This window comes from Cuculus canorus, chromosome 2 (genome assembly GCF_017976375.1).
Source record: "Cuculus canorus isolate bCucCan1 chromosome 2, bCucCan1.pri, whole genome shotgun sequence".
NCBI classification, from domain to species: Eukaryota; Metazoa; Chordata; class Aves; order Cuculiformes; family Cuculidae; genus Cuculus; species Cuculus canorus.
In genome coordinates, this window is record NC_071402.1 from 48,668,641 (window position 1) to 48,694,513 (window position 25,873).

Genomic DNA, 25,873 nt, shown 5'->3' on the forward strand with positions numbered 1-25,873 from the left:
GTGCAGAAAGTGAGATAAATTATATATAGTTCATCATAGCTTTAGGAATGTATACTTTTGCTTCAGTGGATGCTCTGAAGTCATAGAGGAGTTTATGTTGAAAGGTGACCTGTGGAAGCCACTAGTCCAGCCCACTGTACAAAGCCGGGCCGGTGAATACCAGTGACTAGTTCCAGCAATAACCAGGTAAGCATACACTGAAACAAGAGTATCTTCCTTTTGGTCTAAAAAAAAAAAAATAGCAATCAGTAGCTCATTTTCCATATTATTTTTTTCTCTCACTAGAAAGCCTAAGTTTAATTTAGACAGGAAAAGACAGAGAAAGGAAAAGATATCTTATAAAATGTGGTCAATTGGCAATGAAAAGCCTGGTTTTACTACCCTGCTCTTCGAAAGACAGGCTATTTAAGCCATGCATTGGCCTGAGGGCACCAGACAAACCAAGGCAGGAAGCCCATTCTAGCTGAGGCATGTCGGCGCCACCTATTTGTACCACTTTTTAACGCGCATCTTAAAAGTCCTCTTCCTCCCCAGTTACTTTGTAAGCTTATCTTCTCCTGCGATAGTTATCATTGGGTTTTTACCAGCCAAACACTACATACTTTTAACAAGCCTTCTTTCTACCCTACCGCAATCTCATACTTAAAGGAAGCAACCTTGAGACAACTATTCTGGAATAAGCATATTTTACAGCTATATTTTAGGCAAAGTGACATTTTAAGTATACAGACTATCAGTGACTTCAGTTACTAAATGTTTACACTACACTCCCTCTTTTTCCCATACCCAGTCATATATTTCTTTTAAAAGCTGGAAGGAAAGTAGAAGTCTTGCAGGGCACCGCTGTCTCCCAGTCTGAACTCTCACAACCTAACCAGAGGATGAAATCAATCCCTCTTTTGGTAAAGTTTTGTCCTTTTCAGCAAATCATCACGTTGTCAAATATCACCAGCTGTGGCTCAGAACACACCATGCACTGCCATCAAGAACACTCTCTTTCCTAAGCAGTGTCTGTGGCTCTGCAAAGTCCAACAAAACTTTTCCCCCTCTTCTGTTACTGCTTGAGACTGTTTTTTACTGCTCCCCACAAAACGCACACTACTTTGCATCAGTCTCAGTACATTACTACAATTTGTTTTGTAGCAGAGATTTATAATAATCCAGCACCATGCTGCAATCCTTTTAAAGGGACAAAGAAGAAAGCCGTATTACCAGGAGATTATTTTTTTCCAAAGTTTAAATGTCTTTTGGTTTGGAATGCTTGAAGTCAGAGTCAGATACTTAAATTTTTAAAGCCAAATCCAAGACCCTAAGCCAACTGGGAATGCAAGCCTCTCGACCAGAAGCACCCAAATGCACTACTATGAGCTTATATGGCACAAGAAATGGCTGTACCCATAACAGTATTTCAGCCCATCAACACCTGTTTTAAGATACCTTATTTCAGAATTTTTAAAAGAGCAACAGTCTGCAGTTATAGTTTGTTCTGCTCAATAAACTTGCTCTCTTTGATCATTTAGCCTAGACAGAAAACATTGTATATTGGTTCATAACTTTTAGACATTGCTGTTATGATGAAACAAGTTGATGCAGTGTCTGGCCACATAACAGCTTTAACTTCCTCATGAGGCCAAGCTGTCCCCAGCTATAATAGTAGAAACCCAATAAAACTATAGTTACAAGTGTAAGCAAGGCAAGAATTTAAGTTACTGGTCAATAAAGCATGAACCACAATACAGAGCATGGTTAGATTTGTGTGCCAAAAGTGAACTTGCATATCTGACAGTTAAAAAGTTGGGGGTTTTACTTTAAATGAGCTAAATTTAGTTTGGAGTTGAAATATGTAAAAGTTTGATGACTATCCTAAAAGAACCTACCGCTTTCCCATACCAAAACGTACTTTCACACATCTATACAATCTTGTTATAAAATTTGCTCCTCCATGCCTTCTTCTTTGAGAAATGCCCATGCTCAAGACTCCCTCACAGATGCACTCTAAAACACAGCCAATCCCTACCAAAATGTTAACATTAGATTCACATGTATCTGAAACATGCAGTAGTGAAGCTAAACATTCCTAGGCATGTCTTCAAGAAGAGACCTGGCAACGTATTCAAGAACAACTACAGCCTCGTCTGTGACTTGTAGCCTTCTTCCTAGATTGTCAGATACCTGTAAAAGAATCTGAAACCTGACTAAAGGTACTTATGGTTTAACACCTGGAATATATCGCATGTCTGGGGCAGAAAGGAAAAACCCACATATAAAGCAGGTGCACTCCACTAAAGCAGGGAAGAAGTCGGAAGAATCTCACAAAGACCAGTCCTCCAACAAAATCTGAACAGTTTAAATCCTGTTGAACAGCCTTGCTGAGGACATAGTGAGGACAGGCAGCTGGAGAGGCTCAGCTACCACCTTTTCAGCTTTGGAATTTCATAGCCAACTGCCAAACCAAGTTAGTAACAGGAAGGCTTCTGATAAGTTACTTCTGCACTCTGCAGTTTGGTAGTGGGGTGGGGGGGGGGTAGAAGGAGACCGGTTGTTTTCATACCTAGGAGCATTATCTCTTTCCCTACATCTGGAGGTCACCCCTCTAGCTAATAGAGCTGCCGCACCACATTGCCCTACAGAGAGTAGTTCAGTGACGCAGCGTGCTGCTACTGCACAAGGAAAAGTGGTTTCATAGAGCACTGTTTATATCACAGTACCTCACCGTGTCTCTTGAAGCCACGTGCTCATGGGCTCCAAACACAGAAGTACGACAGTCATCTCATGCTGTGCCAAATCCACTCATACCAAAACTAGTTTTTAACCACTATACTGTTTAGTTATTATTAATTCTGGTCTTGGGTATCATCATCTCACACATATGCTCTTCTACCTCAGCAGTTCTCCAGATTATAGGAGGGAAGCAGCCAAGGAACCAAACCAGCCAGCTAATTGCCTTCATGGCCTTACCAAGCTTATATAAAGGCACCATATCAAGAGTCACAGGCCAGGGCAACCTAAAATCTGAAAGGCTAGTCTACTTCAGCTAGAGACCATCATGACAGTTCTGTCCTAATAAAGTTCGGCACTTCAACTATATACCTTCCCCCCCTTAAGTCTAGCAAATAAAAAGCCAAAAGTTGGCAAGTCTATATGGTGCAATGGTATGAAGCCTTCACCTTGCCAGCTCACTCTCTCTGCAGAGATACCCATCAGATGTAAGCTGCTAGGCATGAGCTGAGTAAACCAGGAAAAAGTGTTTAAGTATGATCCCATGAATTGTTGGCTTTTTACACCAACCTGTAACCTAACAATAGTTACCTTGGTTTCACCCCATCTATCCCTATTACTGTCCATGTTTTTTAATGAAGACAGGCCAATACAAAGCCTTACAGGGCAACTACCCAATTTTGTTGTAAAGACTCTGGATAATTCTCCGAAATACATGGAGCCCACATTGCACACTGGTACCTATTAACAGCCTACAGGGAAAGACAAGGGCAAGCAGTGGAGGAGGTGGAATACAGGGCTGTGCAAATATATATAAAAATACATAACAGGGCTCCAACCCCCTGTAGTGTTCTTTTCTTGAACATAGGCTTCTAGAAGCCTGTCAGCATTTCTCTCAATATTACTCAAAAATGCAAACCTGTAGGACACTCCTCTGTAGTAATATCATCTTCCTAACAAAAGAGGGTATCTGTGCCCCTAGGATGCCCGTTACTTTTTTGTTTTGTTTTGTTTTTGAAAAAGAGGAAGACTGCAATAAGCCTGCTTTTTTACAATCTTCTTGCTTCTGGCAATTCAATCAGACAAAAACCTATCAGTTTTTCTATTACTTCAGTGCAATGAGAAATAAATTAGCCCTATCAAGTCTACTGTCCAAAAACATTCCCCCATGTCCTTGGTGTCTGCAAGGCACTAAGCCCTACTGCTTATTCAGGACTTCGGCTTCTAATTCACCTTTGCTCACAAGCTCTATCGCATCTCCCACTCTGGAGAGACAATATAGAATATGTGCAGATTTTAAAGACTTCTCATTAAAAAAATGTGTAGTTTTCAGCATTTTTTTTCTACTGCATCTTGTTCTGACACGGAGCAGCCTATTCCCAGCTGCTCCAGACATCCTTACAAATACTTGGAAGTTTCCAAGTAGCTCCCGCTCTTTACTGCTGCTTGTCCAGTGCTTAAAAGCCTCTAAAAAGCATTCAGTACAAAAATAACTCCAATTCCAGTTAGTTGTTCTTGTTAGATTTCATTAAGTATAAAGTTCCTATTAAAAAAACCAAACAAAACAAACGTAAGAGTTGACAGATACATCTACTTTTAACTTTCAATGTTCTTTTAAAACAGCTTGATGCTGAAAAAAAGGCTAATATCGTACTACTGAACGACTAAAAAAAGCCTCAAAGAGATAGTTTGGCCAACTAAATTATTGCTTCATATTCGTACAACTCAAACATCTTAAGAAATACTGGCTCACTGGAATCCAATATACCTAACTCTGAACAGAGCCAACACAGGAGGAAGGGGAAGGAAAGGAATCTGAAGCAGCACTAGTGCGAAAAAAAGTTATAGAACCTTTAGGATCAAAGGGGTCTTCGCCTTCACATGGAGCACTTTTTAAAACTAAAATACTAAATTCAGCTTCCCGAGGCTTTTTACTGAACCAGTACTGCAGTTCCACCAACAGTAAATGCATAAGGTGAACACAAGCCCCTAAATCAACCCCATCTCCAAAAGTGTTCAAAAAAAACCCTTTACATTTACCATTTAAGACAGATTTCGCATAACAGCTACCACTTGTATGGAAAAGGAGAAATGCATGCATTTAGTCTTGCGCTGGGTTTTAAGAGTATCTATCCAAACATAGTTAAAGGCTATAAGCAGTTAAAACAAAACCAGCCTTTGGTAGATATTGAAAATGCACATATTGCATATGATGTGCCTGTTCTTGGAAGAGGTTTACCTTCAAGGCTGCAAAGCAGGAAAACTTTGGTGCAAAACTTGCTTAATGATTTCCTTTACCTTGTGGGTTGATACTCTGTGCTGAGCAATTACAGTTAGTTTTTCTAGGAGCCCTCGTAATCTCTCCTGTGTAGCGTGGGAGATCAAGTTCACAACATCAGAGTTAAGTTCCATAATGTCATGCCTTTTACCTGTGGAAGCAGAGAAAATCCATTACGTGTTTTAGTAGTAGCTGATAATTGAAATAATTAGCACAGCAGGTATTCTGTTCCCCCTGGAAGTCATACCCATTATGAATAAAGGTTTGGAGATTATGATTTTCCTGGTAAAGTCACAACTTCAAAGATCTTAGACATTACATTAATAAAACTTAGCCTGGAGCTTCAGAAAATATAGACATTGTTTCACTTAGCCTCCAGAACCACTCTCCTTGCAAGGTCATTTATAGGACAAAGTTAATAAGAACACAAATCAAGCTTCATGTTCAGGGAAGGGGAGAAGCTGTAGCTGTAGAAATTAGTGCCATATTCTGTTAATTCCAGTAATTAAAAAAAGTAGAGAATTACATTTTGCCCTGCCTGACACCCTGCTTGTTAACAACTCATGACATTTATTCAATGAGCGGGGATGGTTTTCGCAGCACACTCCAGGCAAATGGGACTCTGTCACCTGCCTCAACCAACTGGCATGGGGCAGACAGACCCAACCATCCCATGGCAGCAGCTCGGACAACACTGATCAACGTGGGGTCAATCATGCCATCACCTTCAACCTTTTCTCTCAGGCTGCTGCTACCTCTGTGTTTCAGCAGCTGCGACCAAGGCTGGCAACAGCTTCGGGCAAAACTGTCCCAGCCTCGTATCCAGAGCTGGGCATCACCTCTGCAACCTTCCTGTGGCTGCTGAAGGAGAAGCCTTTCCATGGCTGACACCATCAATCACTCTACACAACTCTGTCAAGACACCTGGATGGCAGCAACTTTTCCCTGGTAGGCATGGCAGGCAGCAGTTTCACACGCTTCATACATCATACCCATCAGAAGTGCCTTTCCTTGCCCCTCACTGCATTTACAGTGGCTGTAACACTTTATGATGCAATATACAGCACACTTTCAAAACCCATTTCAGTATTTATTGCCAAGTCAACTGTTAAGAATGGATAAACAGTACACTGTAAAAAACCTAATCACCTATTCCATTTGCCTTTGCTACTCTAACTGAAAATGAATAACAATCTTGCAAGACAGGGAGAATGTACGCTTTCTCAGATTCCAATCTGGTACTCTGTGATATGATATTATCAAAATGTTGCCACCGTTTCACCTTGGTCTATAAGTGCTAGCCTGTACCTTAGCTTGCCACAAAGCTCTTTTTGCTCAAGCATCTTTCAACACTTCCTCAGCAGTTTCCCACTATGCTATCAGAATACTGAAATGTCAGCTTAAAGACAAAATCCCCCTCAAAATTAAGACCTTCCTACACACGCTTCCTAAACCAAAGGGCTTGGTACAAAAGCAGAATCATTCATTTTCTGAATTGCTTTTCTCCCTGACAGTATTTCTTTCTTTGCAAAACACTTAATTTATGACATGAAGAATAATTATTATTATTAATGTGGAACAGCTACCATGCCAGCCACTAAACAGCCAAGCTTGTATTTTCCATCTTTCAATGGATTGTCTTCACACCCTAAACCAGACATCCTTTGTACTTCATGTTTTAGTAGAGCTCTTTTTCCTTATATCTGCTTCCCCTGGATGACTGGTTAGCCCCCTACTAAATTTTGAGGAAAACTTCTAGGCACTATTTTCACTATGTATTTTCCTTTTTCCACAGTAGTGGAGGACTTGCTTCATTTAACTACACCCCACAGAGCTCAGAGAGCATATCTGGCTAACTAGCATGGGATGTATTGAGATAGCACACAGCATTTGCAAGTTACATGCTCATCTCAGGCCAGCTGTTGAGTGTGAACTAAGAACAGGTTGTGTGTAGAAAGACCTGGCAATCATTTAGTAAACCACTGTGACAGAATTATGGCTGCATGTACAAACTACAAGCTTTCCTGAATGCTCAGCTGTAAAACTTACTGCTCCAGTATGGCAAGCTATCAGGCAGAAAGCAGGATGAAGGAGTTGAGCAACATTTATCCTGTTTGCTATAGATAGCAGTGGTACCAATCAGCGTGGTGCTATACAAACACATGCTCCTTGCTCTGACATAACACAACATTGCTGAGAAACAGTTATTATCTGGCTCAGAAACTAACAGTTGAGATGATAAACGCACTAAAAACTTCTTATTATGCTTTAGTCTCAGCCCTTCAACATTCCACAGTATTATTCACTGATACATACCACTTTAACATCTCTTTTGCATAACATTAATGAAAAATTTTCCACAGAGCCAAAGTTGTGCCATGTGCATACTGGCAGCTTGAAACTTCTTCCTAATCACATGGGCAGGATCTGTAATACTGGCCAATAGAGTACACAAATCTGAACAGGCTGAGAAATGCCAAAGCTATTAGGAAAGTCAGTGTAATGCATCAAGTTAGGAGCTGCAGAAATAGAAAAGCACATTTATGTGCTCGATTTGACACTTGCAGCTATATGGCTGTTGTGTTCCTTTAACTTTAAGAGTAATAAAGTTGCTTAGTTTTCAGACATAAAAGTGGCATCAATTTCTTCTTCCTGGTTGTGCTCCAGACTGCTTCCATATAAAAAATTTAGAGACCAGTTGTTTCCTAGAAGGGGAAGTAAAAACTCAGTATTGGTAGAAACACACAATTAGGATGGCAGGTCTTAATTACAGCTCTTCCTTCAAAGGCTAGAGGCTGACTGATGAAACAAGCAAGGAAACATTACATTCATACGTTACATATGCTTTATTCTCACCTATGTTCAAGATCTTCTTCTTAAGCGCTTCTGAGGATAGAAAAGGTTCATCTGCACAAGAACGGATCACCGTACCAATAAGCTCAGAGCTTGTGGCAAAAATGCAGGAATTCTCCTCATTAAGATTAACCCCAGCCATAGAAGTCACATCATTTATGTCATCTTCATCTCTAAAGAGAAAATCATTTTATGCTTTGTTCAGAATGAATGCAAAGAAAAAGCACCTAGACTATCAACAAACAGCCACATTCGGGTATCTTGGAGGCTACCCCTATACAACAGGCGTTTAGCATGGGCATGGACAGGGACAGTCGGTTCCTAAAAGGAGTCTTAAGTGCCACTCAAACACTAGGTTGACTAACTGCCTCAGTTGCTACACATGCATATCAGTTATATGCCACAAATTTTGAGCAAGCTCCAAACCAAGGACTCCATATGATGTGCCTATCCTTGGAAGGAGACCAACCTGGATTAAAAATCCCCACAAGCCCCAATCCTGCACCACTCTTACAGACAAATTGGTTCCAAAACTCTTTATCCACCACATCAAACAAAGTGCTGAATAAAGTTGTACACTGACACATTGAACTTATAAACCAAGATGCCTAACTTACAAACCGAAGCTCGCAGCACAAGCATATTAGCACAAGCCTGACGTTTGACATTCTTCTAGTGAGTTCCCTTAAAAAAATAAGATAAATGCTCCTTGTCAGCAGTATAGAGAACAACCAGACCTTGGCCTTTGAATCAGTCCTACCATAAACTACTTCACGTACTGAAGAACAGCAGAGATCTAGTTCTTAACATCCCTCCATTAGCTGGATTCTAGTATAGCAGCTTTGGTCTAGGTTTTCAAAATAAAACCTTGGGTCTGGAGTACTTAGGGCTAACATAACTAAGATTAGCCATAATCACAGCAAAGCTCATGTTAAGCAAATAACCTGTTTGTCTCAGCTTTTTTTTTTTAAAAAAAAGATCATTTTAGTTAATATACTGAATTAATATTATATGGTAAAAATTTTTGCAAAACTTTAGCAATGAAAATACTCAAGCCACTTTCAATTAAGTTTAGACCATCAAAAGAAAGCCTTTTTTGCTTCACCAAGTGACAAAGGCCCCAGTGGTGCCTTCAGGGGTTTAAAACCAGAACACAAGTCACCATTATTAACACAGACAGGTGGAAGCACTCAATCTGAAGGCCTTTTGATTTGGAAAAAAGAGACAGTGAAAACAAAAAGCATGCACTTCCTTCCTTGAAAAGCATTTGCTGGCAAAGTTTGAAAAAGTTCATCTTCAGAAAATACTGTAAGGCCTTCATAACTCTTGAACAAGGTGCAAGTTAAAAACTTGACATTAAGTGAAATGGGATGTCTTGGAGGCTGCCTTCTGACTGGCAACAGGTAGAAACTGAAGTTACTAGAATATGGGTTGGGTTTGAGCAATACTGAAGACAAGAACATGCTGGCATTTTTTCTTCAGCTGAAGTTACCAAGGAACAGCTTCCCTCCTCCTACCCTTTCACAATCAGCAACTGAGCAGTTTCAAGCTATAGTCATGCTCTATCAGCCTAACAGAGACCCTGATCTTTCAAGAAGTGTGTAAATGAAGCTTCAGCGCATGCTAATTGAGTGCTAACTGATCTTCACAGGTACACTCCAGTTTCCTCGTCTTAATGACCACATAGAGAGAAGTCTTTGCTGGTGGCAGACATGAGAACTGCACCAAAGTGCAGTGACTGCCGTGGAGCTGCTGATAAAAGATCACAAAATCAGCATAACTACCACCAAGAACATATATCAGAAGTGATCAGAGCTGCAGATAATGTAACCCAATGTTACACTGATGAAGCCATTTATGGAATCCAAGTATGGATGCTCACACCTCAGGTACAACTGTACAGCAGTTTCCATAAATCACTTTAGTATTTAATTTGGCCACATACTCTGAATATTCAAGTAAGAAGGAGGTAAACTTCTATACTATAGATCTATCCACCTTTCTACAAATCCAAGTTTCAGTTCTCTAAACCCATGCCTTATTTTAACCAGGTTACTATTTCCGGGCACACCAGCTGTCTTTTGAGTATATACATACAAGAGCTTATATACAAGTAGACATCTCTACCAGTATCTTTTTTTTTTTCAAGGACCAATTCTAACTCCTTCATTGTGGGATATAAGTTTGCATTAGGTCACCAAATTAGTAGCTTTGAAGAAACATTAATTTGCACCTATGAAAACACTGTTGAACTTATTTTAATTAACCCAAAGGAACTATTATTACACTCCCTTAGTAGTAGTGCTCACTAAAGATTAACATAAGCTTCAGAAGCCATATTGCTGAAAAGTCATTCTACTGAAGCATTAAATTTAAAATACTCCAGAGTACACATGCAGACATTTATGTTGGATACAGACTTGCTTTCATCTCCAGCAATCCCTCTGCAAATCTCCTCTTCTACGTCACTTGCTTTAATGCTTTTTGCATTTGATCCTCACACCCAGAAACCAACAAGAAAAACTCGCCCAGCTGTTATAAGACTCCAGAGAGCTTATCTGGACAAGAGGGGAAACAACACAGTTCCAAGCATTACCCTGCTTGAAATCAGGTTTCACATTTAAACTGACTATTCCACTGGAAAAGAAGCCCAAGCCACAGACACACCTCACATCTACGAATTTGCCTGCGCTGGCTGAAAAGTGAGTCTGTGGCACCCTCTGGTGTTTGAACAATGCACATGTCTTCTGAATCCACCTTTATTTCCTCCACTTTACTCAACAGTAAAAGGGAAAACTGGAAAGGCACACTTCACCCAAACCTCTGTGCACCATCACCATGTATGGACAACTACGTGGGACAGAAGAGCTCCAGCAGAGCAAGAGCCACAAGTGCTCCCAACTACCACGGGGCAGGAAAAGCAGCTGCCCAGATGTTCTTCACTTCGCTGTCTTACTCCTGTTTGTCTGGTAGCTCCTGGTACTTTCCAGTCAAAACACACAAGTCAGTTGTATACGCTTTGGAGAAAAAAAGTGAATAGAACAGATGCAAAAAAAGTATTTTAAGATGCATATACATGTCATATTCCAGGGTGCTCTAGCATATACTTTACAAAAGTATGTAGAACAGCTTATTAAAATATTGATGCTTTAAAACAGACTGTCCTTTACAATACATGCCATGGGGCATTGAAGTGCCAGCAATGACCATGCTTAGCTAACATCTCATTTCCAGAAGGCTTCGTTAATTTGAGGGATGGGGATCACAATTTTTTCAACTGCTAATCTCAAGCAACCAAAACAATTGATTAGATAGTGACAAGGTCAAATTGCAGCTTATTAAGTTCAGCTTAGTAAGTATGTTCTCCAATCCTAACCTAACCTAGTCACACAACAGCAGTCAGGCTTGATGACACACTGCCATAAGAAGCCACGGTTTGAAATATCACACATACAATCATATCAGTTACAAAGTATGCTCTCTGCCTACTACTAATCTCATCACAAAACCTGAAAGGGGGCTATGGTGCTTTTCTTTGCCTCACAAATTACCACAGGTAACAGCTAGATATAACAGAAGTCAGGACAAAAGAGAGCAAGGAACATCTATTGCTTAGGGTAGAATAACACTATAAGGTGCTAGATCTGCTTGAAGAACACAGATGCTTGATCTAGGGAAGCCAGAAGTTCAGGTATGCGCTGCCCAGGTTCAGATATATGAAGATTCTCATCTGCAAGTTTTAAAAGTCAGAAAGTTTGATTGCATCAGTGAATAGGAGAAGCACCATGGATGTATCCAAACAGATACATTCTTCAGAGAAGAGAGACTTCTAGAAAAAAATTCATGTAAGCTAGAGACTTCAAATCTGATTTCCTAATGGATTTATGATTTTCAAAGCAGTGTAATCCAAAAGCAGAAACAGAAATCCATCTTGGATCACATGGTACACAGTTTTTTCTACACTAAGAATTTAAAAATTCGTGGAACAATCTTTAAGAATTTGAACTTTTTCATATAAGAGAGTTGATATATTCTGACTGGCAGCTTACAAAGATTTGTTTCCAGGCTTTTGAGGCTTTTATTATTTTGTTGAGGTTTTTTTTAATGATATTGCAAACATCAGTACACAAAAGTACATCCCAAATTTTATTTTGAAGTATAATTCACAAGAGCTTGAGGGATCTGAACAGAGCTATTTCTTTAACATCAGCCTTTCCTTTCAACAACTGGCTACCAATGTTTTAAGTGACAATTGTACACATTACTATAAACAACAACAACTCTCTGCCTGTATCTGTGTACATAAAGGTGTAGCTTTCAAGAGATAAGTCAGCTGGTCAACAAGACAAAGCTGTCATGTCTGCTGCTATACCTGGGAGAGTAACTTCAAGCTTGCCTTAAGGTCGTAAGACCAATAACACAGCAGTCTGTACTTCTGTTTCAGCATCACAATTCAGAGATACAAAAATAATTTCCGCTTTTGAAAAGTGCATCAGTTACCAGAACTAAAAGCTTTAAGCATTCTTGTAATCTGAAGGCCTAGAGAGTATGCCAGAAGCCATAATTAGACATGCAGTCAAGGACTTTCACCTCTACATACAGGAACAAGTTTGTAAGAGGAGCTAATAAAAGATTTTTTAATACAGCATAGAGTTTTAGACAGGTTACCAGTCAGTCCAAATAACAGTTGTATGGTGGTACGTAAAAAAAAGATATCTGCTTTAACCCTATGTAAGGTTTCTCATATAAGGCAAGATTGCTTTTGATTAATAAGTAGTACTAAAAGAACGGAGATCAACATGCTCCTCTACCAGTGAAAAATGGATACGTATTGATGCACACTATTAGCATAATTACACTCTGGTAACAGCACGATGGAAATTCAACCTCATCAGGACAGATCTTACATTAAGAATAATTAAAATCTGCTATGAGGTCAAAATTTCTAGGTTTCCCCATGCCCATTAGTACTCCAACATGAAACCCACCTATCATAGACACGCCTCTAAAGAAAGTTGGTTTTATATGGGCTCTGTTTCCACCTCTAGTCTCGCTGTCTATTCCTTTTGTTCCTTCCTATAGTAAACTTCTGACATAGTTTATTTTTACCTGAAGGATGTTGCTCCATTCTCTTTTATTTTAGCTTTCTGAACCGGCGATGCCTGAAGTGAAAGAATTTTATTTCCTGGCAGAGTAATTTGCTTCAGAATAGAACCTAAAACAAAACAAAAAACAAAGAATACGCTACAGTATAAAGGAAAATGCTAAGATAATTGTTTAATCAGTTTATACTTCCAGCAATGGCTACTGAAGACTCAATAACAACTAATTATGTCCATTTGAAAAGCAGATACTCTAGAGCCTTTCAATCTGCGTGTTCTGTACGGCCAAAACCCCCTATACATGCTCAGCAAACTCTCCTCTGTGCTACCAGTGAAAGGTTTTAGTGAGAACTCACTGGCTGAGACAAACGCACAGTACGCATCAACCTGGACCTGTTCAAGGAATAAAACAGTCTCATGAAGTGATTCTCAAAAAGCATCATGGTTTAAGGGAGGTTTACTGCAAGGAGCTTACTCACAGTATTTTAACAAGTACTAATATTTGACTGACATGTGGTAACAGGTGCCAGAAGTAGACATGGCACAGAGTTTATCAGAACTCCAAGCAGACAGTAAAAACATTCAACTTACCACACAGAGCTGGTTGCTCCCAATAGACAACCACTTTCTTACAGGCCTACAATCTACCAACAGCCTGCACTCATTTCTATGCCTCAGCAGTCCTCTCCTCCCTTCTCCACTGAAGAGGTTTCACTATACCTGCAGGAAGTAGATTAGTTTGAACAAGTGTGTTCAAAGGCATCCTCTTCTCAGATGTCTGTAGGGTCAGTGCCGATGGTGGCGAGACTGTGGATACTTGCTTTACAACGGTTCCCGATGGTTGCTGGACTACCTGGAAGTAGAATATCCAAAATTAAGAGCGAGAAGAGGTAAACAGAGAGAAGTATCGATGTTTTCATCCAGCCATAAGTGCCACTGGGCATGCATGCATGTCTAGCTTCCAGTTTCAAGCAAACAGCATGCTCAGATTTTTTTCTTACTTCACCATAAGAAAAAAAAAATCTTGAACTGGTGGTGAGCTTTAAGCTCCAGCTTATTGAATAAGCTCTAACAGACATCTACTCTCACATCTACCCTCTACTGATAACTATGAGATCAGACCAAAAAAAAACATGACTGTGCCTGTAGCTTTTTATTTAAAAAAACCAAGAAAAACAACTATTATTATCTTCAAGTAATTCCCCTTCCGAGTTGACACACAACTGCATACAATGCTACCAGCACTCAAGGCAATTCTGCAGATCACTTTCTGAAAGGCTGTTGAAGATCTGTCGTTCTTGTTTTCACATCTTCTGCAGACAAAAAATCAGTTCCTTCGAGTACCAACTTGATCTTTGGGAAGATTAAGCCAGGTCTGGTGAATAAGATGGGTGCTCAACCACAGTAATGCTGTTAGATAAAAATTGTTTCACAAAGCATTATGGGCTGGCGCACACTGCCATTTTCTGACCAGGGATAAGCAAACATCTGTATTTGAATACAGGTCTTCTCATACTGAGGGAAACTATCAAGTCAAGCCTTGTCTCACTGTGACAGGTCAGAACATGTTCTATAACCATCTCTTCGTCTCCCCCCCTCCCACTCATGGCTCCCAAGTTAAAGGGTTAGTCCCTTTTTTTGTGTCAGACTGCATATTATACTACTTGCACTAAGTATTTCACAGTCCGCTACACTAAGGCTTTCCTCTCCTGAAGTCTTGATATTCAATTGTTAGTCTGTTAAACAAGTCTGTCTGCCAACAAGTTCAAAAGAGGAGGTGTCACAAACGAGTCAAAAACAGAAAACACCAAAACAGAAGTCTTGCATTAAACCATTTTTCTGTCAAGAATTAAGACTACACGCTATTAGGTTACCACTGTGTTTTTAGACCCACATCAACTGTAAATAGAAATGCTGAATTTCAAAGCGTTAAGCAAAAGTACAGTGAACACATTCGTCAGCGAGAACAGGCAGGACCACCTAGTGATACCTATAGTGAGTAGAGCCTCTGCACAGAAATATCAGTACACTGCTGAAGGGTAAAAAGGAAGGCGGTTGATAGCTGTGTTTAAAGAGGCTCTTGAAAGAAACAAAACCAGACAGCAGGATGTCATCACAACAAAGACCTACAGGCACAGCCCATAAATACTAATTCTTCCTCTTCAGGGGTAGCTATTAAAATGCAAGAAAGTAATAGAAGTGTAGCATCCCTAAAAGCCTCATTTCTAAGTCTCCTAACTAGCAGAATGTGGGCTGCAGCTTATGATACATTCATTGGAAAAATTCTTGATTAGGTATAGCAGAAAGATGCGATTTTAACAAAGCACAAGTTTACCAACATCTTCAGGTTGAAATCTACATTTCGTAGCTGTAGAAAAGCTAATACAAAGGAATTTTCAGAGTAAAGACACCACTTTCTCCCCTACATCTTTTATTTTAACTCCGGAAAGTCTAAAGATTGCTTCTACAGCAACACTGCACAAGTTTAACTAAACAACTGGCATTTATTATACTTCTGAAATTAAGCTGTCGCCTTCCGTCATCTAACTTCAGATTTGTCAGTAAACATCAGTGAGAGTATCGCTCATTGACAGAATGATGTACATCGCGTATGAAGTAGTGAAGATACATCCCACTGCTAACAGCATCACGGTTTTAGCAGCAGTAACAGAACAAAATGAGCTGAAGGTACTGTTTGAAAACCAACCAAACAGGCAGTTTGAGAACAAAGGTAAGATCCACATCTCCCAACTTTTCACACAGAGGAAAGAACCTCAGGTGTACAGGGATGGACTGTGAATAGAGTCAAGGCTCAGTGGTGCAGCACCGCTTTGCAAATTGGTACACACTAACATTTGCTTCTATTTGATCTTTCAGAAAAGACCCAGCTTCCATATGCTTGGAAGTTGAAAATAACGTCAACAGCATCATTTATACATTCAGATAATTACCGAACCACTGACCAGCTTGGACAAACTACTCTCAGGCTCTGCCAGCATCCATGCTGACACACACCTAGAGATCCTCCCTAACACCAGCAAGAATGATGCTTCATCCTCAGTATGCAGAACACTGAAACAGCACAAGAACAAACAAGCATTCAGGATGAAGGTGCTGCAGATAAAAAGAAGAGACTATGGTAAATCTACAGCCTAGGTGGAGATGGGGAAGTAATTCAAGTAACTGAGGAGACTAGATCAACAAGAAACAGAAGGAACATGCTAGCAGTAAAGTTGATTTTGTATTTGCTATTCTAGCTGCTAGATCAACAGAAGCTGGAAGTCCTCAGGACTTGCAATAGAATAGGGCAACAATCCTAGAAGTTTCCACATGGATCTAATGCCAAAAAAAAGATTATTAAAAAAACAGATAATATCTATAAGAAAGAGCTATTGCCCCTTATCTTCAGTTTAGCAGCAAGAAGTAATAAAGAAAAGGGACTGTTCCTTTGTGCCTCATTAAGTAGGTTGACAGAGACATCAGAATAAAAAGCACCACTCAAGTGAAAGAGCCCACAACGTAACATCCAGCTGACAGCATGGGGACTGCTGCCTAAGAGAGACTTTGATTAGCCTTACTTGAACCTGTTTTGCATTTGTAAAATGAGGTTTGGATATTAGCAGAGAGGTGGTAAGGTATCATCACACATTACAAGTGGTATTGCTTCACAAAGGATGCCTCACCAATTGAATGAAAAGCATACATCCAGGACAAAAATCTCTTGAAAAATAGACTAGATTCTCTGCTCAAAGCTCAGCTCTGAGGGGACTCAACACTAACAATTCATGAAGAATGAGTGGTTGGAACAGCACAAGAACTGCATTCCTTGCTTCAACTGCTAGCCATGTCCAAGGAGCATATCTCACTGCTAATTGTGGGGACTACACCATAGAACGCTTGCTCTTTATGCTATGAAGTTGTAGACTCATAACAGTGTTCTCACCGTTGGAAAACAGTGGCTGGCACTACAAATTCTCATTTACAGTGCTTTAACAAGAGACAAAGCAATACTGCAGCAAGACAAGCTTTCTCTCCGAGACAAAACCTCTGTGTTTGCCAATGCCCTTAAATGAGGCTGTGTTAAAAAAAACACTGGGAGGGAACCCTGTCCAACGTGCAACTCACAGACATGCAATCAACCCCAACAGCATCCCTGAAGAACAGGTCCCTTAGTGTCCACCATCCAAACTCAGAGTACCAGTAATCATGCCACTGAAAAGACTGTTACACATTGCATTGCCCTGATCACAATTTTGATATTAAAATACTGCAGTGCTGCATTCTTAAGCAGCACCATTACATCGGCGCTGGCTCAAAGTTCACTTTACATTCCCGAGCACAAGAGACCTAAATTAGAAATGGGCATGCAGAGGGAGAGTATGGCATCAGACAATCCTGCGGGCTGGAAAGTGAAAGGAATTGCTGGCAGCATTGTAAGGACAGATTTGCACAGCTGGCATGTGCTTCCTTTCAGCTGGCAGCAGGACCCTTCTGTTTAGGGAGGAGAGGTCCAGATTTGTCTTCCTGTAGGAAGAAAACAGACCCTCTGTCCTTTTAAGGAAATGCACCAGGGAAGCCCTAGAAGATGCAGCCACTTGTACCAGCTTGCTCTTCATGTTAATAGGTTGTCTGAACAAACACCAAGCTCCAGATATGGCTAAGCCGTGAAGTAGTCAACTCAGCCCCTCCAACTAGAAGGCCAAAATTAAATAGGTATTTTGAAGAGCAAGTATTTTAATCACGGTGCCTGAGATCTACCCAAATGAGTAAAAACATGCTTAGTGTGCAATTCAATGCTTGTAAGGCACAGTGAAGAAAAGCAATTGCAATAGGCTGCCACACAGTAGTAGTGGAAGAGACAGAAGTAATTTCTTGAGTTCACCAATTCGAGAAGTGTTTCAACTCCCCAGTGTACAGTTAAGCTTCCTCATCTATTTGTACAGATGGTCAACCTTTTGCCTGGATTACATGGTTTGCTGCCTAGCCAACAAACTGCTCTCCAGACCTTGTACAACCTAAGAAACGCTCATTTTCTTCTGGCTGGAATTTCAAATTTAGTCCTTGAAGACAGTGAGGTTATCAACTCCTTTTCCAATTTGGCTTTAGCTACTACTATCAAAAACTGTTAGTGCAGATGCTTGATAACCATTTTTAAAACAAGTCCACCCATAAAAAGGATCCCCCATCCTCCTCCATACAGTTGAGCGCTTTGTTCTTTTTAAGCAAATCTGAAAAGGGAAGAGCTGGTAGTATAAGCTCTTTTGTTACAATGCAGGATTCTTGTATTACATTCACCATATACCTTTTGAAAGGAAGAAAATTCAAAAAAGAAAACATTTTAGGAGTCTGAAGTATGCACAATAAACTAAAAAGGGAAAGCCCTACTCTATCTCTGGAAAGTAAATCTAGTATCATAGGAAGACTAAAGCTCTCTGCTCTTTTTAAGGAAAAACCAAATGTTTACAAGGAAGTCCCATTCAAGAACCATGCTCTTTATCTGCCAAAGGGAGACAATTTTCTCAAAAATACCCAAGAACATTATTTGCAGTCAGACAACATACTACTCAGTACCTCAAATACCCATTAGCCAAACCTAATATATTTCACGTTTCTCCTTTGGGTATACCTGTGATCCAGTTTGTTGTTGTTTAACATTAACATTAGCAAAAAGTTAACCTGTGCCAAGAAAAAAAAGTTAACACATTGCTTTTGAGGGTATTGTTTTAATAAGACATTTATTCCTCCTGGAATCCGTTAGCTAATAAGGGCTGATATAAAAAGCTCACTTTTGGATGACTTCATAATTAACACATCTTAGTAAATTTGGAGGTCAGAACTCTGCTCTGAAAAGCTCCTTGAGCTAGTCTGTACATTTCAGCTAACATACGGCAAAACATCAATCATCAAGCCAACTGTGCCTGCAAAGTATCTAGGGTAGGAACTACCAGGGTAGAGAACTGGAATCCCTGGTGGGTAGCTGAGGCACAGCCCTAACAAGGCATCTAATAGTAATTAGCCTAAGCCTCCCACCATCAGCAATTTTTTGTTTTGACACTAGCATTTCCTGCCTTCTCTTCCAGATGCCAACCTAGACTGGCTGCACGAATAGTAGGCATCAAAACTCATGTTCTGTCACGTCTCAGGCTGGATGCTCTGTCTAGCAGAATGGTGGTCAACATGTCTTACAAGAGACCAAGCCTACAGCTTAGCTTTAGATTCACCTCTTCAGCAAGGTTCAATATCCCCACGACAAACATAACTGATTAACTCACGACAGACTAGCGTCATAGGTTAAAAAACTAAGATCCAAACTGGTATCCTCTTTACAAAAGAGTTAAGACTAGAAGTGAAGAAGTTTAGTTACAGAGAAGCAGAGAAATTAATCTTACCAACTGTTTCACTTTAACCACGTGCTGAGCACCCACTGACTGCCCAATGATGGAGTTTGGCTGGGAGATTTTAATACTGATTGGGGTTCTAATGACTGGTTTCACAGGCTGGAGAGGGGCTGTTGCTGAAGACTCCACTTTAGAGACCACCAGTGGCTTTGCAGACTGGACAGAAGACATTGCTAATGCAGAGGTGAAGACTGGCTTGATAGTCTGGATAGCTGTCAGCCCTGATGTTGCTACTGTTGTGGTGGGGACTGAAGCTGCAGGCCGAAGAGATGCCGTCACCACTGCAGAGGAAGTAACCGGCTTCATGGTCTGCAGAGAAGATGTCGCCGAAGCACTGACAAGGACTGGTTTTATAACCGGAGAGGTTGTGACTTGTACAGTGGCAGACACTGGTTTTGTAACTGGAAGAGAAGCTGTTACTGCAGCTGAGGCTGCCACTGCTATTGAAGGAGCAGGTGACGCAGAGGTACAAGTCAGTACAGCCTCTTGGGTCGGAGCTGACTGTTGCATACATTGCTGGATAAAGCTCTGAACGTTGGGCATTAGCTGCCGTAAGGCAAGCATGCTCTTCTAGAGAGATGAAAAACAAACAGACATAACATCAGTAGAGTCTACCACAATACCGAAACATTAGCAACTGAATCTTCCCCATCTTCCAACCTAATTTTTCATGAGACAATAGATTTCTCATTTCACACAAGTTTTGCTAGAATTGAGGCACCCTTAAACTGGTAATGATACCACTCAGTGAAGATCACACGAATCACCTGCACAAGCTGAGCAAAGATCAACAGTCACCGTGGCTTCACTGCATGTAACAAATCTCATCTATACAGAAACTTGACTGTAATTTTGTTTAGATTTTTTTTCTTATTTGAAACTTGTGTTCTAGAAAGAGACCATTTTAAGTGGTTTACTACCTTAAAAAAAATTGGTTTGCCAAAACCTCCAGCTCTATTGTAACAGCTGTATTTATTCCATGGAGCCTGTCTGACAGAACCACGAATTACCCAAACAAGTCAGAAACAAGCTCTGAAGATATGAGCACTTCTATGCCAATGCAGCCATATCTACACTAGGGGGGGATACCACTTTAATAATGCCCAACTACAGCAGCACAACTTAAGCCAGATAGTTCTCTGCAGCAAGAGAACATTAGTAAAGGTATCTGGCAACACCTTATTTTTACTGCAGCTATATTTGAGAAGGTTAATGGACAGAATAATCTTCAAGCCCTCTACAGATTTTTCTCCTTGACTATTTGCAATCTGTTATGTCTCAGAACCAGGGGAAATCAATTCTGCAGCTACCTGTATATTCTCATAAACCTTCTTCCCCTCAATAGCTTTTGAAGTCTGTAGGGGTTTCCAGCACCATGCTGTTGCTCTGGGCTTCATGAAGGAATGTGTTGTCTCACATGCTAATATACCAAGTGAACAAATTGCTTCTGTGGCACACCTATCTTTAATGTTCAGTTTCTTTTCTTTTAAAAAGAAAAAGGCCGTTAAAAGGCTGTTCAACTTTCTTCATGCTCTTGATGCACAATTTATTTACCAAAAGCATTCAGAAGGTATTTGAAAAATCAAGCAGGCTTTACTGCCAAAGTACTTTTCCATCTACTGAAACAGACAAAACAAAACACATGTGAAGACTTCATCAAAAATCTGCAGCTCAAAGATAAGAAACAACTCCAGAGTCTTCTCTAAAATTCCACTTCACTAGCTGAAAGTCACTTGGCAATAAGTCATACCACCTTTCTTTCCAGATGCAGGCTGTGAGAGATTCCCCTACAAACAAGACCAGCACTGCTCCTCACAGCACCTTAGGGGAGTGCTCCTGAAGTCACCTTCCATTTGGCACTCAGTCCTCTCTTAGCTTCTCAGTCTTACACACCAATTAAATCCGGTCTGCACCAGGTATGCATCCATAAGGTATTTCAGAAAAAAGCAATCCAGGTGCAAGATGTTTTAAAGGACGGTAACACTACAGTCAGCTAATGTTGTTGAGTCACCATCATGGTCAGAGCTTTTGAAGTCAGTATTTCGCTGGTTTTAAGAGTACAAGAGGACGCCGCAGGAGAAACACGCGGGGTATGACCTACACTTATGAACCCAACTTAACTCCTGCGGAACTGCCTTGAGGTTTATGCACGACATGTAGCAGCTCTGCACCTTATGGGATAGTTTAACTTGGGCTGAGCACCTCCATGAGTGCATAAGGACAGTGCTGTGCCTGAGCTAACAAACCTGTGGGGAACACAAAGTGGCAGAAGAACTAGCAGGTGCTGCACAGCCACCTCTTGCCTCAGCTCCTCTGCGTGAACTAGTCCAGGGCTGCCAGAGCTCGTCAGCCTGAGATGAGGCCTAACTCTGTCAAACTTAAGTGGGTTCTGCATGGAGCTATCAAGGTTCACCTGTGCTGCTTTGGGAACACAGCACAGCAGATCCTGACGTGGCCCTGCATACAGGCAGCCAGCACACATCCAGCAGGGTCCATCGGCCAGGGTCCTGCTGAAGGCAGCTACACTAATTCTGAAGCCAAACTCGCCCTGGCAGTCAGAGCTCTGCTGAGACTCCACACAGCTCAGAGGAAAATTCTGCATGTCATACTGATCTGACACTTACAGCCTGGTCCTTCTGTAGCCAGAGCTGCACTGGACGCAGGAAGGCCAGTACAGCGAGCTATCTTTTAAGCTGTTGCATGGACTTTTAAGAAACCTCCAAGAAAATAAACAGACAAGTAGCCAATATGAAAATTTTATATTGAGCCAAGCAGAAAACGCTATACAGTCTTCTAGACTTACGGCAAACTTTCTAGTAAAGCATTTAAAGGCTGCCACTAACAAAAATATCCATCCCACACTTTAGCAGACTGACATCAGTCACCAATATAATATCAATATTATCATGTGAATTATCATATATGCTGTCAAATGCTAAGGAAGACTACAAACTCCAGAAAACCTCTGTCTCAGCTTTAGTGCTTCACTATTACTTGATTCTCAACTGGGCCTATAGTGAACGACAAGGGAAAGTACAGATCTGTCAAGCCTAAGGGTACCATGTGCATTGCAATTAAATATAACTAAGTTTTCAATGTTTTCACTAGAATTTATTGCTTGCTATATAAAGATGTTAATTTTAATTTTGATTGTTAATAAATTCCATTCTACCATATGATTTTAAAAGTTAAGACTGTTTATTTTTTATTTAAATTATTTGCTTGAACAAAGCTACCCTCGGTTACTCTTCCTAAGTTACAGTAGTCCTGTCAAATTTTGAGGAAGGGATGGGGTTTTTTCAGCCTCTAGTTAAGCATAAATCTGCAGACAGATGAATAGTAGCTTTATGTAGACTCTTTGAGCTCAAATACCACCTAACCCATGCAAAGTTCTTTTCAGTCTTTTGTATCAGGATTTTGCAGCTTTGATGAGAAAGTAAAAGGTCATCTTGGTATAGCTGCCCTCGTGTAGATACAATCAACTTCCAAAACATTTATCTCTGCTAATAGTTAGAGGATAACTACTTTCCAATTCAACACCACAGCATAAGTTTCTCCCGAAATCCTCCCTCCCCTAAAAAACTGTCTTTACAAGAGCAAGAGTCACACATAGCAAGGTTAAATACCATTTCCTCAACTGACCTCTGCAAACACCTATATGAATGCTTCAATTCTTTCCTTTCCTGGTATTCCTCCCTCCCTTCATTCAATACTACATTGCCACAGTCAAACTCTTACCTTGAGAAAAGGAACTAAATACGGTTGTGGAGACGACTTGAGTTCTGCGTATAGCTTTTTTGTAAATTCTTCTGGTTCAATTTTTGCTTCCTAAAGAGTAAAGTGTAATTACTATGGCAAGTTATAACTTTGAATCTATGTTGTTTTTTTTACCCAGGTGTATCAAAAAATCATGAACATTTACATTATTGTTCAATTGTTCAATGCCAATACTCAAGTGCTTGTTTCCTTTTATAAACAAAATGTTTTAGGATATAATGATCGTATGATTTAGACACAATTATCAAATCAAATTAAATTACATAAACTCCAAGCAGGTAACAACTAAGGATACTTGTTCAGATACCTCACTGAAGGGAAGTGACAGAAACAAGTTTAAAAGGAGAACAGAATAGCAATGAGCACCTCATGGTATGCAGAAATATTTTAAATCCGGTACAGTACTTTTTTCCTGTAAAGGTAGTTTATTTGCATAAGGGCCAATCTAAAAAGACAGGAGACAAAAGACAACTCAGTAGTTTTTGTAAGACAATTCTATTCTAATACATACATAGCATAATAAAGCAGAACACTTAACACAGCCTTTCAAAAGCAGGAGAAATTGCACATCAGAACATCACTTCTGCATACAACTACGGTACTGGTTGAATGGGTTGCAGAGTACAGGCTCCTTTCTTAATGTTTCCCACTCTGCCCCAACACAAACATCTGACTCAAAGGCTTGGGAGGCTGCAGCAGACTTCCAAGATCACTCACTCACTACTTCAGTGCTACAATGACAAAAGGTAAGGTAGTGGGTAGCCCTGGACATCATTGCCCTTTCTCATTCTCCCAGGTGAGACCTTACCACAGGGTAACCAAGAAGGTACAGACACAAAGAGGAACCCCACAATCAACCTCTGCCTTTGCAGAGAAATTACTCCTCTCATCCATGTTCTCCTTGGGAATCACCACTCTGAGCAGCTAGCTAGCAACCAGAGCAGAGGTTTTAAAGACACTATATTCACAGACCAACAGAACTCACAGCACCTCTCCTATTTAGTCACTTGATCTGCTGCCTGTTAGATCTCACGGAGCTGTGGATACAAGTCACCAAGGTCCCACCAACAGGTGCAGCGATTTGGTACACTTCATCTCAGTGCATATAAGGTGCTTGACACCCACTTCATAGGAAGCTGCCTTAAGGACCACTGTACTTCACAGCCGTCATTTACTCATTTCCCTCACGCATGTGAGGGAAAATTAATAAATTAATTTATTTTGCATTTAAATCATATACATATTGGATGGCAGAACAGCAGCATTTTTTAAGTATTATAGAAAGCAAACAAATGCACAGTTAAAAAACACATTAGTGCCTGGTAACAACGGTTCCTAAAAAAATGTTTAAGTACTGCAAGCACAAGAAGGAGCAATTCTAGTATTTTTCTACAGAATCCAGGTGTATAGTCCAGCAGGGGTACAAAAGCAAAAGAAGAGAAATCAAATGTTTTGCAAGGTTGCATTTTAAGACAATCTGCTCTCCGAAATTAAACCTCCATCTACATCACGCTTTTCTAGACTGAAAAGTCCTTTGGTGCCACTAGCAAAGCCATCCCCCTCCACAAACCCACAGCCTTCTGCTACAGTGGAACAACAGAACAGCAGCAACGGTCAAATGCCAAGACAAGAAGTGGCAGGAGAAATCATTACCGAGAAAACCCAGCTGTGCTGGGGTACAACACAAAGCAGCATACGGAAGCCACCTGCAAGGAGAAAGAGGTTGGCAGCAACCACATTATTTCTCTAACCCATTGTCTAAAGACAGATTATGTCATGCCTGTTACACTGGAGCTTCATTACCAACCTTTAAGTCAGCTACTGTCTTGGAGCAAAGCAGTAGTATAGACTTAACACCATACTACAACCTCCACAGTAAAACTATTGCCACTGAGGATGCAAAATTACACCAGAAAAAAAAAAAAAAAGCACTTCAGACCCAGAAGCAGTTTTAAAACTATCGGCTCCTCCTGCTGCCCATTACCTATGTGCATAAGACGAAATAGGAATATGAGAGGGAAAATACAGCATGGGATCCAGTTAAAAATAAGAATTAAAACAAGACTTAGACTTAGTCACAAACTTAATCCAATTCTTCAGCTGTTTAAAAAAAATAACAAAACTATGATGAAGTCAATGTCAAAAATGATACACAAATGGTGCACTTTGTTTAAGGCAGTCTCACCAATAGGTTTTGCACCAGATTCTTCACATTCTGCCCCATCTCAGGGGCTTGAGGTCCACTAGATGCCAGTTTTATTAGCGTAGCAAGAAAATTCTTGCATTTCTTCACATTCTCCAGCATCTCCTAGCATGGAAATAAAGAGAAGACTGTTAGATGTTGCATTGGCTCTCCAGCCTCTGATGAATATAGAGAATGTTAATTTTTAATTAAAAACTTTTTTCCTTACTGTGGAAGCGCTGGTCTGTGCTACTGTTGTGCCCTCGGCTTTCACAGAGACTGCCTTTTGGGAGATAGCTTGTGCAGGTGGTCCTGTAACTAGAAGTTTTACAGGTGTTCCAGTACTCAAAGGCTTTACAGCAGTAACTGTAGTAACACTAGCTGTTGCAGCTGCTGTCTGAAAGGAAAAATTAACACTTCTTAACTGAAGACTAACGTGACAAACATACTATATTCTGTTAGTATATAAGGTAGCACCTTCACTCCACATTACTATTTAAAACAAAGTATTTTTATCTGTTTTTAAAGTTCAGATCCGTTTGTTTGAGAGTCTTTATTTAACAGA

The 25,873-nt window shown here is 40.4% G+C and overlaps 1 protein-coding gene across 1 annotated transcript in view; it reads right to left on the reverse strand.

The window, feature by feature from the left end:
* Positions 1 to 25,873, reverse strand: part of TAF4B (TATA-box binding protein associated factor 4b) — a 73,068-nt gene that overhangs the window by 26,777 nt on the left and 20,418 nt on the right. The window contains exons 4-11 of the mRNA XM_054059010.1: positions 25,538 to 25,705; positions 25,312 to 25,434; positions 23,088 to 23,177; positions 19,341 to 19,919; positions 13,672 to 13,804; positions 12,959 to 13,064; positions 7,853 to 8,022; positions 5,017 to 5,147 (exon numbers count right to left, since the gene is read on the reverse strand). Coding sequence (XP_053914985.1) covers positions 5,017 to 5,147; positions 7,853 to 8,022; positions 12,959 to 13,064; positions 13,672 to 13,804; positions 19,341 to 19,919; positions 23,088 to 23,177; positions 25,312 to 25,434; positions 25,538 to 25,705 — 1,500 coding nt within the window. The remainder of the gene's footprint in view (positions 1 to 5,016; positions 5,148 to 7,852; positions 8,023 to 12,958; positions 13,065 to 13,671; positions 13,805 to 19,340; positions 19,920 to 23,087; positions 23,178 to 25,311; positions 25,435 to 25,537; positions 25,706 to 25,873) is intronic.